Source organism: Chelonia mydas, chromosome 3, assembly GCF_015237465.2.
Source record: "Chelonia mydas isolate rCheMyd1 chromosome 3, rCheMyd1.pri.v2, whole genome shotgun sequence".
In the NCBI taxonomy this organism is placed as follows: Eukaryota; Metazoa; Chordata; order Testudines; family Cheloniidae; genus Chelonia; species Chelonia mydas.
In genome coordinates, this window is record NC_057851.1 from 98,120,552 (window position 1) to 98,137,537 (window position 16,986).

Genomic DNA, 16,986 nt, shown 5'->3' on the forward strand with positions numbered 1-16,986 from the left:
TATATTTTGTACCATTTGATTTGGAAATTTCCCATCCATATACTGTTAGGCCTGAAATCAGATAAGACAACAACCAAACGTAATATTGTTACAACCACCTTCATTGAACATTGTTGAGCCATAATAGTTGAGTCATAATAGTTTAAAGAATAAAACCCACTCATGACAAAAGGAAAAGGGTGGGGGGGGGGAACAACCATGGCAAATCCTGCCTGAGGCCACTCCATTTTGTTCCCTTTCTAACATTTAAGTGTTGAAATAATAGATTCATAGGGCTTGAAGGGACCTCAACAGGTCAATTCCTAGAGTGACCAGATGTCCCGATTTTATAAAGACAGTCCCAGTATTTGGGACTTTGTCTTATATAGGCACTTATTACCACTACCACCACCACCCTGCACCTCCCCCCCCCCCACACACCTCCTGTCCCAATTTTTCACACTTGCTATCTGGTCACCCTATCAATTCCTCCTTGCACTGAGGTAGGACCAAGTAAACCTAACCATCCCTGACAGGTGTTTGTCCATCCTGTTCTTGAAAACCGTCAGTGATGGGGATTCCACAACCTCCCTTGGAAACCTATTCCAGGACTTAACTATCCTAATAGTTAGAAAGTGTCTCCTTATAATCTAACCTAAAATTAGCTTGCTGCAGATTAAGCCAATTACTTCTTGTCCTATTTTCAGTGGATGTGAAAAACACTTGATTGACATCCTTTTTAATGACAGCCTTTATCATATTTGAAGACTGTTCACAGGTCTCCCCTCAGTCTTTGTTTCTCAAGACTAAACAGGTCAAGTATTTTTAACCTTCTGCATAGGTCAGGTTTTCTAAACCTTTTTATCATTTTGGTTGCTCTCCTCTGGACTCTCTCCAATTTATCCGCATCTTTCCTAAAGTGGGGCACCCAGAATTGGACATAATACTCTAGGTGAGCTCTCACCAGTGCAGCATAGAGTGGGACAATTACCTCCCGTGCCTTACATACCAGACTCATGTTAATACTCACCAGAATGATACTCCTTTTTTGCAACTGCAACACATTGTTAACCAGTATTCAGTTTGTGATCCACTATAACCCCCAGTTCCTTCTCAGCAGACATCCGCCCCACACTTACAAAATGAGTTGCGACCTATTGCCTAGCTCCCATTCCTCCTCACCATAATAGATCCTCCCTGAAACCCCCAGTTCACCTAAGCCAATATGGTGGTGAGGGGAAAATTCCTTCCCAGGCCCGCTGAAAAGGTGCGGCTAGCACAATGCCTACAGCAGGTGCTAACCAAACCTGATATTTGCCACCTCAAGGGAAGGGAGGGCGGGTGCTGCCTTACTCGTTGCCTGGAGAAAGGGCTTCTAATACCCAGGCTTACAATTTTTAAAATCTTCTGCCCTTATGTTCCCAGGGGGTGAGTCAGCATTGCCACACTGACCCCCCCCCCCCCCATCTCTCCTTCTGGAGCAGGTAGCTGGCTCCAGGGAGTTCTGGCACTTCCAAAATTAGCATGAAAATTGGTAAAAATCCAAATAATGGCTTTTTTTAAAACCCTGTGGTTTTTTTCATAAAAACTAGTTAAAACTGAAAACAAAGGACCTTAAATATAGTGCAATAGTCCAGTGTGCCAAAGAGCATGAGGGTATGGCACACAGAAGGGTCGTGGAGAAACTGTGTGAAAGGAAGGAGCTGTGGTAAGCGTAGCGAGTGTTGGACTCATAATAGGAAACACGGGATGTGAATAGGCCACATATCCTTGGGCAGCATGCTGGGTAGGTTCTATTCCTTGCATTTGTGTGCCTTTCTATCTGGCATTTATTATGCAGGATCAGGCCTGTAGCCATTTTATTTATTAATCCCATAGTTATCTAAAATTATAAAATATGCAATAGTATTTTGATATGCAGTTTAACATCAGGTTCATAACGCTCAGTTTTTTGCACGCTAGAAAAACCAAATTCCAGAAGTCAGTGAGACAAAGGCAACTGCTATTCAACAGTGATAAAAGAATAAGTAGTCATAAAATAGTAGTCACAATTGATTTATTTCTCAATATGTAACAGTAATGAAATAGGCTGCTGTATATTTACTAAACAAAGGACGATTAGAAAAGGAAACAAGGAACACAGTGGTTATTGTTTAAGTAGATGATGCATTATGGGACATTGTGATTCTGAAATAACAGTATCTGGTGTAAAGAGAAAAGGAGGACTTGTGGCACCTTGGAGACTAACCAATTTATTTGAGCATAAGCTTTCGTGAGCTACAGCTCACTTCATCGGATGTGTGGTTGTGGTGGGTCCTTCTCATACCACCTCCCAAAAAGCGTCACTGTTAAAACTGGTTTAGATGTACCACTCTGACTGATCAAACGTCCATCACTTAATACCTAGATGGAGAAGAGGATAATAAAATGACCTCCTTAACAAAGCAGCAATATGACATGCTGCACAAGTGACATGCATTTATAAGGTAAATGTTAAATATTTTGAGGAAACAGTTTAATTAAGGAAAGTCTTGAACCATAACATACAAAGCCAGATTGCTTTCTGAGGCCAATTGCTGAACCGAAAGGGCACCAAATACATGTTTTTTTCCCCACTATTAACAAGGTTGTCTTAGGTTTGTTTTGACTTTGTTGCAATATTTTGTTACTTTCCCCTATGAGCCTCCTGAGAAGCTAGTTTGAAGCAGCTCAAATACATCCTCCTACCTGAAATTCGCCGGACGCCAGCTGAACCCCACTAAGCAAGACTTCTGGGAAGACGTAACTAGTGCCAAATGTGCCGCTGAGAGAGAATGCTTCAAACCTGGTGTGAGCAGTAGCCACTGGCAGCCCACATGTTTTCAAGTCTGTGCTTTCACACTTCAGTAGTGTGCATATCTATGAGGAAGAGAAAAGGAACGTGCATTTAGGAGAATCGTTTTACTAATAGTAAAATTTGACTGTGTTTTCTTCAAGACCAGATGGTACCAATTCAGCTCAATTCTTATGCCAACGAACCACTAAGTTACTGCATCAGGAACAACTTTTTTTGATCGAAGGGTTTCCAGCTCTGCAGCTCGTCTCCGTAGCATGTCTCTCCACACTGCTCTCCCCTCCCTCACCTAGTGCACACAAAGGCAGTGGTTTCTCTCTGTCAGCTGGTTTTGGCCTTGTAGCCTTTCCAGATCCACCTACCCACTGGATACCTCTGCTCCTGCTTGACACTTTGTCCCCCTTCTTTTGTCCTATTCCACCCTAGACTGTTCCACTTTTCGGTACTCCGGGGCTGGAGTACCCACCAGCCACAGCTGTTTGGTGGCTGAGAGAGGGGTTTGGGGGAGGGTGGAGAGCAGCGGGCGGGGAAGGATCCGGGGAGGGGGCAGAGCAGGGGTGGGAACAGGTGGAGTAAGGGCAGGGCCTATGGGGAGGGGGCAGAGCAAGGGCATGGCCTCAGGAGAGGGGGGCGAAATGGGGGCAGGAAGAGGCAGAGTGAGGGCAGGACCTTAGGGCAGAGTGAGAGTGGAGCACCCCCAGGGAAAACTAAGAGTCAGCACCTTTGCCCTGGACCCTTTTTTATGCTCTCCCTAAGAGCCATCTCTACCATTTCCACTTGTTCTTCCCACTCCTCCATCAAAAAGTTGACTTTTAACTAATAAAACTGAGACAAGTTCTTTGATGGACAGCTCAGGCAATCTTATACACATTGTTAGCACCAAAATCACTTAGTGGCCTGGCTGGTGGTCTATCAGACATTAATTTGGATGTCTCCATCCAATTCTTGGTGGATAGGTGTCTACATAATAAAGCCAGCACCATAATTGACACCCTGTTGCTGGCCATCTCAGCAGAGATTCCAAGGTTGGAATGGGTACAGAGACTGACTTAGCCTTTTATTCCCAGAGACAATCCCTCCAGGTTGGGGTTGTTGTGTATCAGAGGATAATGTGAGGCAGTATAAACTGCTGTAGCCTGTTTTATGGAGAAATAAAAGACTTGGTCCACAGCACTGGACATTCGGCAAGAACTAAAATAATTTTATCAACTGGACCAAACAAGAACTTTGATTCCATCAAAGTGACTTTTTTTGAAAATGTATCAAAGGAGATATAGAGTGGCTAAAACATCAAGACACATAATGGGATTATAATCTGTGACAGCTGGTAAGGAAAGTGGTTGGTGATAGGTAGAAGAAAGTAAATTTAAAAAGGACCTGTCAGTAATTAGCCAATGCAATAGATTTGCTCAAAAAACAAAGGACAGTCCATATTATGTAATGTGACTAAACAAATTAATATTTACAGCAAGATAGCACTTAATGGTAAATCATAGTCTTTCCCAAATGGTTGGTTAATAGAACAAAACATTGGACATTTCCAATAAAACTTTGATACTTTATATATGCTTCATTGACATGACATGGCAAATAAGAAAAAACTCAATCTTTATGAATTCAGCTGAGTAAAATATCTTGTACAGTTGGATGCAATCAACTGATATTTTAAAAATAATCATCAGATAAAGATCAACTCTGATGAAGGAGACAGAAAAAGATTGTTTCATTCCAATTTTCAAAGCCACTAACAGCATCTCAAATACATCTTTCCGCTATTTACCATCCTGAAGTCTGTCTCTAAGACAGCACAATGGACAATGCAAATGGTGAAATAAAGATGGGAGAGAAAAAGGGGTGGAGAATATAAAGATCCATTCTATCGTGGAATAATTTATTATCATATAAGATCAGTTCCCTCTTTTCACATGAACTCTGAGTTTGTACCCAGGGCCATTTCAAGACTTGCTATTTTTGGCATGAAGGGCAAGCAGACTCATTAGAAATTACAGCATCAACTCATCACTAGCAACCAAAGGGCCATGCAGGGGAACATGAGAATACATCATTGTCCCCTTTTTCTCCCAGGATCCAAAAGCATCTCCCACGCAAAGAAGCCTCATCAACATATATATGAAGTATATGTCCCCAAAAATAAGCTTTACCTGCAGATAGTATTCTCCTTCAACAACATGAAGGCCATCAAAAGCACCCAGCACATAAACTTCATCTTCTCGCTTCTCCGCCATCCTGTAGCTCAAATGACAGCAAAGGTCTTTCTGGCAAACTGTACGATTTCCTTCAGGCTTAGTTAGTTCAGTGAAGGTGAACTTATCAAAGAAAATGACTCCACAGAAATCCCAGTCATCTGGTGAGAAACGTTTGACACTTGTGGCATACGCGCTCCAGTTAACAGCAGCAGGGTAGGTGGGAGAAAGATGAGGGCGTGAACTCAGTTCCGCAACCAGGAGGTGACCGTTCTCTGTATCCATATTGTAATGAAATGCCCTGGGTCCATCAGGTGCATAGATACCACTCCCTGTAAGCGACAGGCAAAATTTTCAGTCCAAAAGAATCAGCCATTTGAATGATATTGTCCTTTTCATTTTCCCCAATGCTGTTCTATTCTATTATGATGTTTAGAACATTACCAAAAATTAACCTCCCAAATCAAACCTTTAAAACTCAAGTCTTTTCTTAAAATTCCTTGAGAAGGGACAGGGTACATTAGGGTGACCAGATAGCAAGTGTGAAAAATTGGGGTGGGGGGGGGGGGGAATAGGTGCCCATATAAGAAAAGCCCTGAATATCAGGACTGTCCCTATAAAATTGGGACATTTGGTCATCCTAGGGTACATGGTGTTCTTATTGAGACAATGGGCCAGATTCTCCACTGTGGCTGAGATCTCCTCAGCACCACAGAAGGGGGCTGGGGCATGGTAGCATGCAGTGCTGTCAGGAATCCAATTATGGCTCCCTGAGTCTCTGCTCAGCTTGGCCCCCTGCAGAACAGAGCAGCTTGAGGGCTGCTGTGACCTATGCTAGTGGACAACAGACCTAAAAGGGCCATCCACCAGCTGAGAACAGCCAGAGCCCAATGCGCTCACCCTACAGCCCTACCCCAGGGCTGGGAGGGGGATGGCATAGGAACTGGCTATGCTGGATTTACTCCACTTGAGAACTCCACATCAGGGGAATCTGGCTGACCAGATAAAGGCAAATCAGGGAGAAAAACTGGACCATTTATTAGAGTATTGGATTCCATGCCACACCTATATACTTTCCTGAATCTCTTCACCTCTGCCAATCAGAATGGACCATGGGGGACAAAATATCAGATGTTCTCAGCATGACACTCCAGTCAGCAATGTGTAAGAGTTTCTATGCATGGGATGAATCCTATGACAGCCATCCCATATTCATTCATTCATAGAATTTAAGACCAGAAGGCACTATTATCACCATCTAGTCTGAGGTCCTTCAAAACATATGCCTTAGGACTTCCATTCTTGAATTCCTGCTTCAAGTCTATCTGCTGGGGATGAAGAAGAGCATATCTTCTTGAAATCATCCAATCTTGATTTAAAGATTTCCAGTGACGGAGAATCCATCAGAATCCTTGGTAAATTGTTCCAATGGTTAATCACCGTCACGGTTAAAAAATTGTCCTCGTTTCTAGCCTGAATTTGTCAAGCTTCAATTTCCACCCATTGGATCTTGTTACCTTTGTCTGCTAGATTGATAAGCCCTCATATAACAGATGAGGGCGAGACTGGGAGACATCCCTTGTATTTCAGACAACGTGAATACGATCAGTGACCCTACCCTAAAATCATGCAAGCATGAGATCTAATAGGTTTCAAAATGCAAATGTGGTCCTTCGCTAAAAGATCATATTCCATTTACTTAGTTCTCAGTAAACACAAGGTCACATTGTTTTAAAAGAAGTGGGTGAAGAACAGTGCTCTTGTGACAGCCCTGAAAACTTGGTTCTAAGGGGCTGAACATTGCTGAATGGTGCTACAAACTAGTCTTGCGTTTGGTTAGTATAAATGGATTCTTGCATGCTGGTTTTCATTTATTACCCAGCGTTATGACTGTATTTTATAGTAATCTAGAATGGGTTTTGTTCTTTAGCTATTGAAAACTTGTGTGAACTAGCTGAACTAGAGAGCATTTGAGGGTGAAGGCAACCTAGTGATATGTGTTGAGAAGGGAGATTGAAGAGGACTGTTTATCAGCAAAAAGCTAGATTTAACAGCTCAGAGAAGCCAAGCAAAGAAGCTGCAAGATTTTGTTCATGCACAGCAAGTCAATAAAAAGAACAAAGGAAGTTCCTGAGAAGCTAGGAAGGAGAGAGGAAAAAACATAAAAAGCAAAAACACAGTGAGTTTTGCTCTGTCCTCATTTGCCATCAGGAATATCGAGGTTAGGAATGAGGCTACCATGGCGGTTTTTGGCTTCAGAAGAAATACATTGTGCAGCATAAAATAATCTCAAAGAAGAGACAGAGACTAAAGATCCAATATTACAAAAAGAAAAGGAGTACTTGTGGCACCTTAGAGACTAACCAATTTATTTGAGCATAAGCTTTCGTGAGCTACAGCTCACTTCATCGGATGCATACTGTGGAAAATACAGAAGATGTTTTTATACACACAAACCATTAAAAAATGGGTGTTTATCACTACAAAAGGTTTTCTCTCCCCCCACCCCACTCTCCTGCTGGCAATAGCTTATCTAAAGTGATCACTCTCCTTACAATGTGTATGATAATCAAGGTAGGCCATTTCCAGCACAAATCCAGGTTTTCTCCCCCCCGCCCCCACACACAAACCCACTCTCCTGTTGGTAATAGCTTATCTAAAGTGATCACTCTCCTTACAATGTGTATGATAATCAAGGTGGGCATGAAAAAAGTATTACAAAAATAATTCACCTTACCCCAAACAGCAAATTACCTGTCATAGCCATGCTGGTGTTGTGTGTATCAGCTGCAAGGAAATTGACATGCATCCCCATAGCCCAGGCAGAGTGGAATTCAATAGCAGTCAAATGTGGTAGGACATTCATCCAAGCAGTGGGAAACAGCACAGTATCCACATGTAACTTGCTCACCAGAGTCACAGCTGGGTCATGAAAAAGTATGTCGAAGCAAGTGAAAATGCCGAACTTTCCAAAGGATGTGTTGAAAGTGACAATCTCTGGCTCCTTGGGGGAATCAAACTGAGTTTCTGACATAAAGAGATTATACTAACAAAACAAACCATAGGAAGAACACCGTTAAAAGGCACCTAATGCAATAACCTGGAAACATTTTATAAAACTGCTAAAGGTGACCTGCATTTAAAAAGAAAAAAAATCTAAAAGTCTTCATATTGAACATGTAAAGGTATATCTACAATGCAATAAAAAACCCATGGCACCAAGTCTCAGAGCCTGGCTTGAGCTCACGGAGTTTGGGCTGTGGGATAAAAATGGCAGCATAGACATTCGGGCTTGGGCTGGAGCCTGGGCCTGAAACCCCGCAAGGCGGTGGATCTCAGAGCTCAATCCGAATGTCTGCAATTTTTAGCCCCACAGCCCAAGTCCATGTCAGCTGATTTGGTCCAGCCATGCGGCAGTGATGCAGGCCTTTTATTGCAGTGTAAACATACTCTACATTTCCAAGTCCGCCCCAATAACCAGTTGCGTGAAGCCTGATCTAACACTCTACTTAATGGTATTTCTCTGTCTGTTATGCGATAACTTTTGAACACCACACCTGATCAACTCCAAAATTTCAGGGGATGTTCTAGGCATCAGTGGTCAGATCCCTATTGATTTTGGTGAAAATCAGCAAAATTAGAAGGGGGTAAAGGGAGATATATGGTTAGTAGAGCTAGCAGCTTTAACCACATTTGAAATTGTTTGTAGATCAAAGAACTGGTTGATGACAGCCATTAACACCTTCCAGCCTAGCAGCACTCTCCTGCCCCCACCCCATTTCAACTAATCCTCCCAGTGCAGTTTAAAAATGTTGACACCTTGAGAGATTTCCCTCCCAGACTGACAGAAAAGAACAGTGTAATGTTATTTCTCACCTTATGGTAGCGTGCCACCAATTTCCCTTCTGAGTCAAAGACAACATTAGTATTGTATTGATAGTGACCATCGCTGGGGCACTTGGGATCACTGGAATTACATGGCTTCTTGTCTCCAATATTGGCAACCACATAGATAGAGTTATTTCTTGCCATGCAGCTGAGCCTTTCCTGCACTGCCGCAGGAGCAAATCTAGTTCATTTTTGGCAAAAGGAAAATGCATAAAACAAAAAATAACCCAGGATCAAACTAAATTCAAAGCTGAAAAAAAATGAGAAAATAGGCTTCAAAGTTAATATTTGAATGGCACACTGGCGTTTAGAGCAGCAGCTGTTATGGAGCAGCTGAGTATTAGAAGTCCTTTTATTTTTTAATCCTGCAATTGGAGCTGTGCAGGCAGACTATCAGAATTCACGGACAGCTCCTTGACCTCAGTGGACTTCTGCATGGGTGGAAGGAAGCGTCTGCTCTCAATGATCCTACAGCAGGATGGAGGCCTTAGAATGTCAGCTGCGTGGAACAGGGTGTGAATCCCCCTAGGTATTTGTACAGCACCTACCACGATTGCCTGAAACTGGACGGGGGCTATTACAGTAGAGCTGAATGTAGTATGGATTTGTCAGTTCAATTTGAAACATAACCATTTTTTCTAAATTGGTCATCAGATTGAAAAAACTAAAAACGGTTTTCAAATATTTTATGTTTTTGATTCATTTTGTGTTGACTCAAAATGAATTTTTAGTTTTATATTTTGATTCAGATATTTTGGGGTGTTTTCATCATGTATGTGTGTGTTTTAAATTGGCCAAATTTTAATTTATTTTGAAATGAAAAGTAGGAATGAAACATTTTGACTTTATCAAAAAAAATGTTGTTTTTCTTAGCTCTAACTACTTGTCGAGTTTGTGAATAGTTTTAGAGTACCAAAAAATGCATTTTTCAACAAAAAAATCTACTTGTTGAAAAAATTTCTCCCAACTTTGTATAGCAGTATAAATATTTAGCATATAAAGAAATGCATGTTGAATCCCTCTCCTTGCCGTGTTTTTTGTTTAATGGGAAGGGATGGAGGGAGCAGAGCCTGCTTTCCTTATTCTTCAGGCTCCCCCAGACAGTGCACCTCTCTTCACATGTGTGATCATAGTCTGGTTTTTACATTTATCTTCAAAACATGAGCAGCAGCCTTTACCTGTCACTATAAATATAATGCATTATTAAAAAAAAAACCAATTAAAACTATAGCCAAGATGATGGCTCATGGGGCTGAGTTCAAGTGTGTCCAAAACATACTTCATTTCAAACTACTAAAATTGGTTCATCTGCCCCTTTAAAAGAAAAAGAATGGAGAGAGACTTCTGTGGTGCTATTAACTAGCAAATTGTTACACACACACACACACACACACACACAAACGGTTTCCCTTTAGAAATTCATGGAAATGGTCAATTACACATCCAAAATTCTAGGTACAGATTCATGTGCTACTGTGTGGCAGCAGGGCGAGTAGGAGAGAGCTGTAGTAGCAGCATGGAAGGTTGATCCTCAGCACAAATGCCCCAGACCTGTGCAAATGCTCTGAGAATTCCTCATGAATCTTGAGACACAGGCAGGACTGAAATATCATGCTCCTTCCCCATTCAGCAGGCTGACAACAGACTTGCGAGTTCAGTACCTGCAAACACGGTAATCAGAGCCTAGGGGATGGTATAATCCCATATAACCCTCATCTTTAAAAGTCTCATCTTTCACACAATGGGGACAGAAATGCATGTAAAATTATACACAAAGGTTAGATAAGGAGTCTATATTTTACAAATTGGATTTAAGTGAGATCCTATGTAAACTAATATGAAAGTTAATCCTTTCACAAATATTCTAATCGATTTAGAGGCATGGCTTACATACTAAAAGACATTCTGTCTGCTCCTTCAAACAAAAAAATTAGTTAAACCCACTTAAGGATGGTTAAGACCAATACTCAGCCACGCAAAACCTGAAAAGCAATGAAAGCTCCAGTTAAGATGTATTGAATACACTGTACCCCCCACCACACATACAACACATTGACTGGGGGCGTCAGTCAGCTCCCAGGGGTACAATCATACCCAACCCCTGGGAATGTATGTGGGTGGCTAGCGTGAGCCACTGCAGCCACTTTTAGATCATTAGCTCAAGCAGTGCTAGCATGTGTCTGTCTACCTGCGCTGGGAAGCATGCTCTCAGCTCCTGTGCTGACATAGCCTAAGAGACTCTGCCCCTATATGCATACGTCTGAGACACCTCCAGTATGTTCAGTAACCCATCCCCCACACACCCCATTACTCGCAATTGAACTATAATGCAAACTTTTAACTCTGACTTCAGTAACGTAGACTTCGACAACCTGATAAAGTGTGTGTGTTACTTTTCCAATGGAGAAGTTATTGTTCCTGTTATTTTGACCCTGTTACTTCCCCTCCTCTACTTGTTCCCCCTTCTACACTACAAGTACACATCTTTTGTACATACCTCTAAAGCTCTTCATACTTATCCCCCACCCCGAAAGCTCCATATCTGCACTTGTTTCTCATCATGTTACCCCTTTGCCTCCTCTGTTCCACCAACAACGCCAGTTTTGATAACCCATGTTATCTGCTTCTCCTACGAGCAGGACATTTTAGACATTCGGTTATTTAACTGTTGTGTACAATAATCTTGGAGTCAAATTCAAAAGACCTCTCAGGTCTTTTGCATTTACCATTAATCCACTTCTCTTCAGACCATTAACACATTATTTTAAAGCTATTTGGAAGACATTTCATAAGGGATACCTTTCAGGGTCAGTGCAGGGAATCCAGTTTACTTGTGGATCTGGGATGTCTTCAAGATAGGGGAAAATGGTGTCTCTTTTGAAGACCCAGCCATAAATGGCATCTTCAGGAGTCACAATGATGTGTGCACCCTGAAACAACAGCTAAATTAAGCATTTACCACCAAGAACAAAACAAATAACCAAGAAAATTAAGAGACAATACCTGTTGGGCCGCTGCTTTGATGGCCCCTTCCAAAACATCCATATTTTTGTTCATTAGTGTCAAAGCCTCGTCAGACGAAACAGGACTCCCAGTGACATCTGGCAATATAACAGAGTGCTCATACACTGCTGCAATGTAGCTGTCCAAGGCAAAGGCCTGAAGGATTGAGAGTATAAATACCGTAGCATATATGTGAGGCTGGAACATGATCATTGCTGATGCTCAGTGGTAAATGGAAAACAGAGCAAGTTTCTGAAGGGTAAAGGAGAAAAGAAGACAGATGGCAAAGTCCAGCTTTCTTATTAGTTTACTTTGGCAACAATTCTCTGTGAAATTATCTGGGAAAACACAGCATTGTGTAACAAGATTACCACAGGTAAAAAAAAAAAAACATATTACAACAACAAACCATCTACACAGTTAAACAGGGGAGTGATATTCACTGAAACACTGACATGAGAATAACTGTGCCAAAGGGACACACTAAACTACATCTGTCTAGAAATAGAGGCCCAAATTCCGCTTTGCTATAATGTGCAATTCCATTGACTTCAGTAGACTTGTGCAAAGTAGAATTTGTACCAGGTTTGTACTTGGGTCCAGTCCAACTCCCATTAAGGCCGATTCTAGACAAACTTGTGCAATGCACACAGGTAGTAGTTTGAATTGTATGTTGTCTTGTCTTTTGTACCAGCTGCCCTCAGAATAAACATTAACACACAGTTTTGTAAAGTAACAAGGAAGGCCACAGAATGTATCTCAGAACTGATCCAAGAACACAGAGCTGTCAGGAGCCCAAATTGACCTAGAGTAGGCCAACATTTAAACAATTTATGCTGCTGGGGAACTTAAATACATCTTGAACCAAATCCAGCTCACCTTGCTCATGTGAGTAATCCCAATCTCAGTGAGCAAAATGAAGACAGTTTGGCCTCTTTAGTTTTGTTTACACTAGGGTAGCCAATAAGAACGGATGCACTAAACCCACACGGAGTGACTGCAGAGACCAAAGTTCAGTCTCTATTTTGGCTAGAGCAGGTCAACAAATTTTCTGACTCATAGTTTTCCTTTGGAAAATGCTGTTTCAACAGAATCCCACTGGAATGTGTTGATTCCATTGAAACTAGCAACAAAATCAGTCAGGCAAACTGACTGACTAGCTTGCCCGGCCTGGTTTCTTGCCAGCCTGCCTGCCAGCTGGCCAGGCATCTAGCAGGCTGCTCAGTTCCCAGAATCCCCCTTTAATGGGTTGTCTGGGTGGCCACCTCCCTGGCTGATTTGCTCCCTGCCTAGATTTTTTTTTTTTTTTAAAAAAAGCTGTTCTGTGCAAAATTTTTCATTTCCAACTTCTTGTTCCAATTCCAAATGATTTTTTTCTAGCAATGTGACGTTTCCCATGGAATTAAATAGCCAGTTCTTGCTCATCTCCAATATTGGAAGGAAGGGTTCTGGACTGCAGGGGACAGAACAGACTGTGGCTGGCGGAAGTTTACAGCAGGCTCTCATTGCTGTGTCATGCCATGTTTAATTTAAAATCATTTTTGTTGTTAAATATAAGCTCTCCATACTTATTAAGAATATTACAAAAACAGCGTCGAGCGTGGTTTTAAAGCAGTGCCGAGCACAGTGTGTCTTTGGCTGTGTTTGCATTTAAAATGCTCAGCACTAATTTAGATGCACTATTGCTAACAAGAGGTCTAGACAAGGATGTCAGCTATTCAGTTTTTGGCTGCAGATATGGTCCTTTAAAAAGGAAGCAACTAATATTCCATGATGTTTTTGGTAAGGTAACTTGGAAGCCTCCCTGAAATGAGTTCATTTTTTGCCCTTCAGATTGGCATGGAAAACTGTAAGAACCAGCTGTAGCTCCTCACACTTGGTCAGGTGGCCTAGCCTTGTGGTCACAACAGGTGCAGGAAACCAAGCATTGGAACTAGGGGTGGAGCCAGAGTCAGCAGTCAGAAGCTAGAGCTGAAGGTCAAACTGGAGGTGAGCAACAGAAACAAACAAGTAACACAGGACAAGTCACAGTGTTGGGCATGAGCACTGAGCAGGCAGTGAGGAGCTGCTGCTGGATTAAGAGCCAGCCTGCTGGCCTCTCCAGCCAATCAGGCAGTCTGCTGCAGGCCAGCTGTATTGATGAGGCGGCCTGGAGACTAGCTCTGTTGTAGTCCCTGCTTCTGGACACACGTTCATATGTGGCCGAATACAATGAGTGTTTTAGTTGAATAAAAACAGAATAAAAGGGTAAATTGACAAATTGTATAGAAATGATCATACTTTTCAAGCTACTTGGTTATGCATACTGTCATGTTCTATGGTGCAATTCAGAGCAGTGAGAAGTTGTGTCACCACTTGCCCTGCAGCTCTGGGTGCCTCACAACGCTTTGCTGTTGTTGCTCCCAACCTGGGATGCTCACAACCAGCCTATGAGCAAGCAGGTCAAACCCTGAGTTTCTGTCTGTGTGCTAGACAGCTCTGGTTCAGTGGCTCTGAACCCATCTTCCTGTCTTCAGTCCCACTGCCCCACTCGGGCTTCCACCACCCTTGGTTACTACTTGCAGGGTGACCCCAATACACTCCCAGTCCTGGACCTCCCCAAAATTGTGTGCTCTGCAATGTCTTGCTCTCGCCTCGACAGTTCTGAGAAATAATATGGCTCGTTTGTATTTCTAAAGACACAAGAGCACAACACAGCTTATTAGCTGGGGTAAATACACCCTTCCATTTAAACAACAGCTCTGGTGCATGGGCAGCAGATATAATAGGCCAGGGAAGGCTAAGCTTCCCCTGGCAGAGCCACTGCTGCGGGACACCATGTTGCGGGTTTTTGCTTATTATTATGGGCTATGCAGGTTCCGGGGCAGCTGAGGCAGTGGTATCTGCTATTCAGCTTCCTAGGTTCATCAGTATTCTCCCTGGATGCCTCCTCAGCCACCGCAGAACGTCACATATAAAAAGCACGTATAAAAGGCGCATATAAAAAGCTCAGCACTCTTCTGCTGGGTTTCTGGGGGTCTTGGGAGACGAGGAACACTGCCTTTCCCCATTCTCTGGCCTGTGGCTTGGACCAGCCCAGGACTCAAATTGGTAGGCTGGCTAGCTGCCATGGCTGGGGCTGGGGTCAGTCACCCGGCCAAGCGTGGCTGGGACTGGCCTCTGGCTTGGGTCGGTCAGTCAGCACAGCTGGGGTCAGCAGAGGACTTCTATGGTAGTGGCAGGAGGGCGGGTTGGGGTTCTGCTGACCCAGGACATCTCTGTCCACAGGAGGGGAGTGGGGAGGCTCAGGGCTCCTGCTGTGGGGCTAGCCTACCCGAAGGGGGGGGGAGTCCACCTGCTGCCCATGCTCTGGTGGTTTACATTAATAGTAAAACAAATTTTACTAACAATACAAGATACACCTGAACTCACTTAAAATCCAAGAGATAGAGTTACAAGCTAATAAAAGTGAAAACGGGCATCTAAAAAAGTCTAAAACCTAATCTAACAAGATACAGACTTTTTTCAAGATGGTTTCTCTCACCAGTCATTCTTCTTCCAAGCCATAGCTGACTTTACCTCAATCAGGACCTTCCACTAAAGTACAAGGTGCTGGCTTCCCTTGTCTTCCCAGGTGAAAGAGTTTTGCTTAAGCAAGTTTCTCATCTACAGTCAGTTCCAGAGACTTCAATCCCCCTGCCTTTGGTTGAAGTACTTATCTTTCTCATCTTGCAAGAGCTCAGGCCTCTTGTGCCTGTCTAGTGATGGATTTCAAAGATGTCTCTGTCCTTGCTTATGTCTTCCAAAGTTCAAGAGGCAAGATGACCTGAGGATGTTTTTCCCTTCCTGTGGGCTTCCCATCACCCTGTATGATTTTTACGTAAATATGGCTTCCATTGTTTCTGGTTACACCATGCTCCATCATGCAGACAGGTAAATAGCTGCCTTCTCTCCCGTCTGGGAGGGAAACTGTTTCTCCATGTTTGACCACAGACTTTAAAACAGAATATAATTAAGTACCCATATTTTCTTATAGTGTTAACACACACATTTCACAGATATTAATCACCAGTGTGCCATTAGCTTTCAGAAAAGTTCTCTCTATACACTTTTATAATACAGTAATGTTGTATACAATCAGTTGATTCAATTGCTTATCACTTGTTGTTCAGCCCCCCTTCTTTATACTGCAGCGGGTATTAAAGGCAGGGGAAGGCTCAGCCTACCCAAACTCCCTGCATGGCCCTGCCCACACTCCTCCCCCAGACCTCCTCCTGCTTCCCGCCACGCTCTGCTGCAGCTCTTCCTTCCCCTGTGACCAGGGCCGTGGCACTGGAACTGGGGGGTGGGGGGGGGGGGGAGAAGGGTGCCATTGCCCTCCCACTTTTTGAAAATGGACAGGCCTGGCCCACTCCAGTTTTTGCCAGGGCAGACCCTGACCCCTTCCCCTCCTCTTCCCCCCAAGGCCCCACCCCCCAGGCAGGTAGAAGGTTCACTGGGGCTCCCCACAGTTGCCTGCCCAGCTCTTATCATGGCTGGGCTGCAGCTCTGTGGCCCCCCGCACCCAGGCAGGTTGGGGAGAGCTGCACAGGCAGCTGTTGGGAGCCTGGGTCCCTCCACCTGCCCTGGGCAGGGTGCTGCTTTCATCTCCACCTCAGGTGCGGGCCCCCAGCCATGCCCACTTTTGGGAGAGCTCCAACACCCTTGCCCTGGGCTGGGGCTAGTAGGGGCTGGCCTGCAGCCAGGGACTCTGGGCGGCTGGAGCTGGTGCTCATGCTGCCTGCCCACCCAGCATGCTGAGGGCCATGATCAGCCAGAGACTTCAACACACCTGTCTGCCCGCCCGCCGCTCTGGGGTTCGGGGCCATGCTTCCTGCCTGCCTGGCGCTCCAGGGCTGGGGGAGGGGCCTCTGGGCCCCGGTGGGGGAAGGGACGGCGCCCCAGACAGAAGGGGCAGGCTGGCAGGGGCTAGCCTCCCCAAGCCCACGGTTCACCCACGCCCATACCAGTAAGCCTTCGAAATGAATTCTTCTGAAAAGTAAAACCCAGACCAAGCTTCTCTCTTCTTCTGGGTATACATGCTGTCTTCTCCGCAACTTC

At 43.8% G+C, this 16,986-nt stretch overlaps 1 protein-coding gene and 1 long non-coding RNA gene across 2 annotated transcripts; one reads left to right on the forward strand and one right to left on the reverse strand.

The window, feature by feature from the left end:
• The first annotated feature begins 486 nt into the window (after positions 1-486).
• Positions 487-9,196, forward strand: LOC122465051. Its single transcript, XR_006289598.1, has 3 exons — positions 487-616; positions 1,062-1,064; positions 9,186-9,196. It is a non-coding gene; the product is annotated as an uncharacterized LOC122465051 (long non-coding RNA).
• LOC102942174 (pantetheinase) lies at positions 2,019-14,071 on the reverse strand. Its single transcript, XM_043542927.1, has 8 exons — positions 11,908-14,071; positions 11,704-11,834; positions 8,893-9,085; positions 7,771-8,062; positions 4,975-5,348; positions 2,707-2,877; positions 2,278-2,382; positions 2,019-2,184 (listed from the first exon to the last, which is right to left on the reverse strand). The coding sequence occupies exons 1-8, from the start codon at positions 12,118-12,120 to the stop codon at positions 2,149-2,151; spliced, it is 1,515 nt and encodes a 504-aa protein (XP_043398862.1). The 5' UTR covers positions 12,121-14,071; the 3' UTR covers positions 2,019-2,148.
• Positions 14,072-16,986: the final 2,915 nt, after the last annotated feature.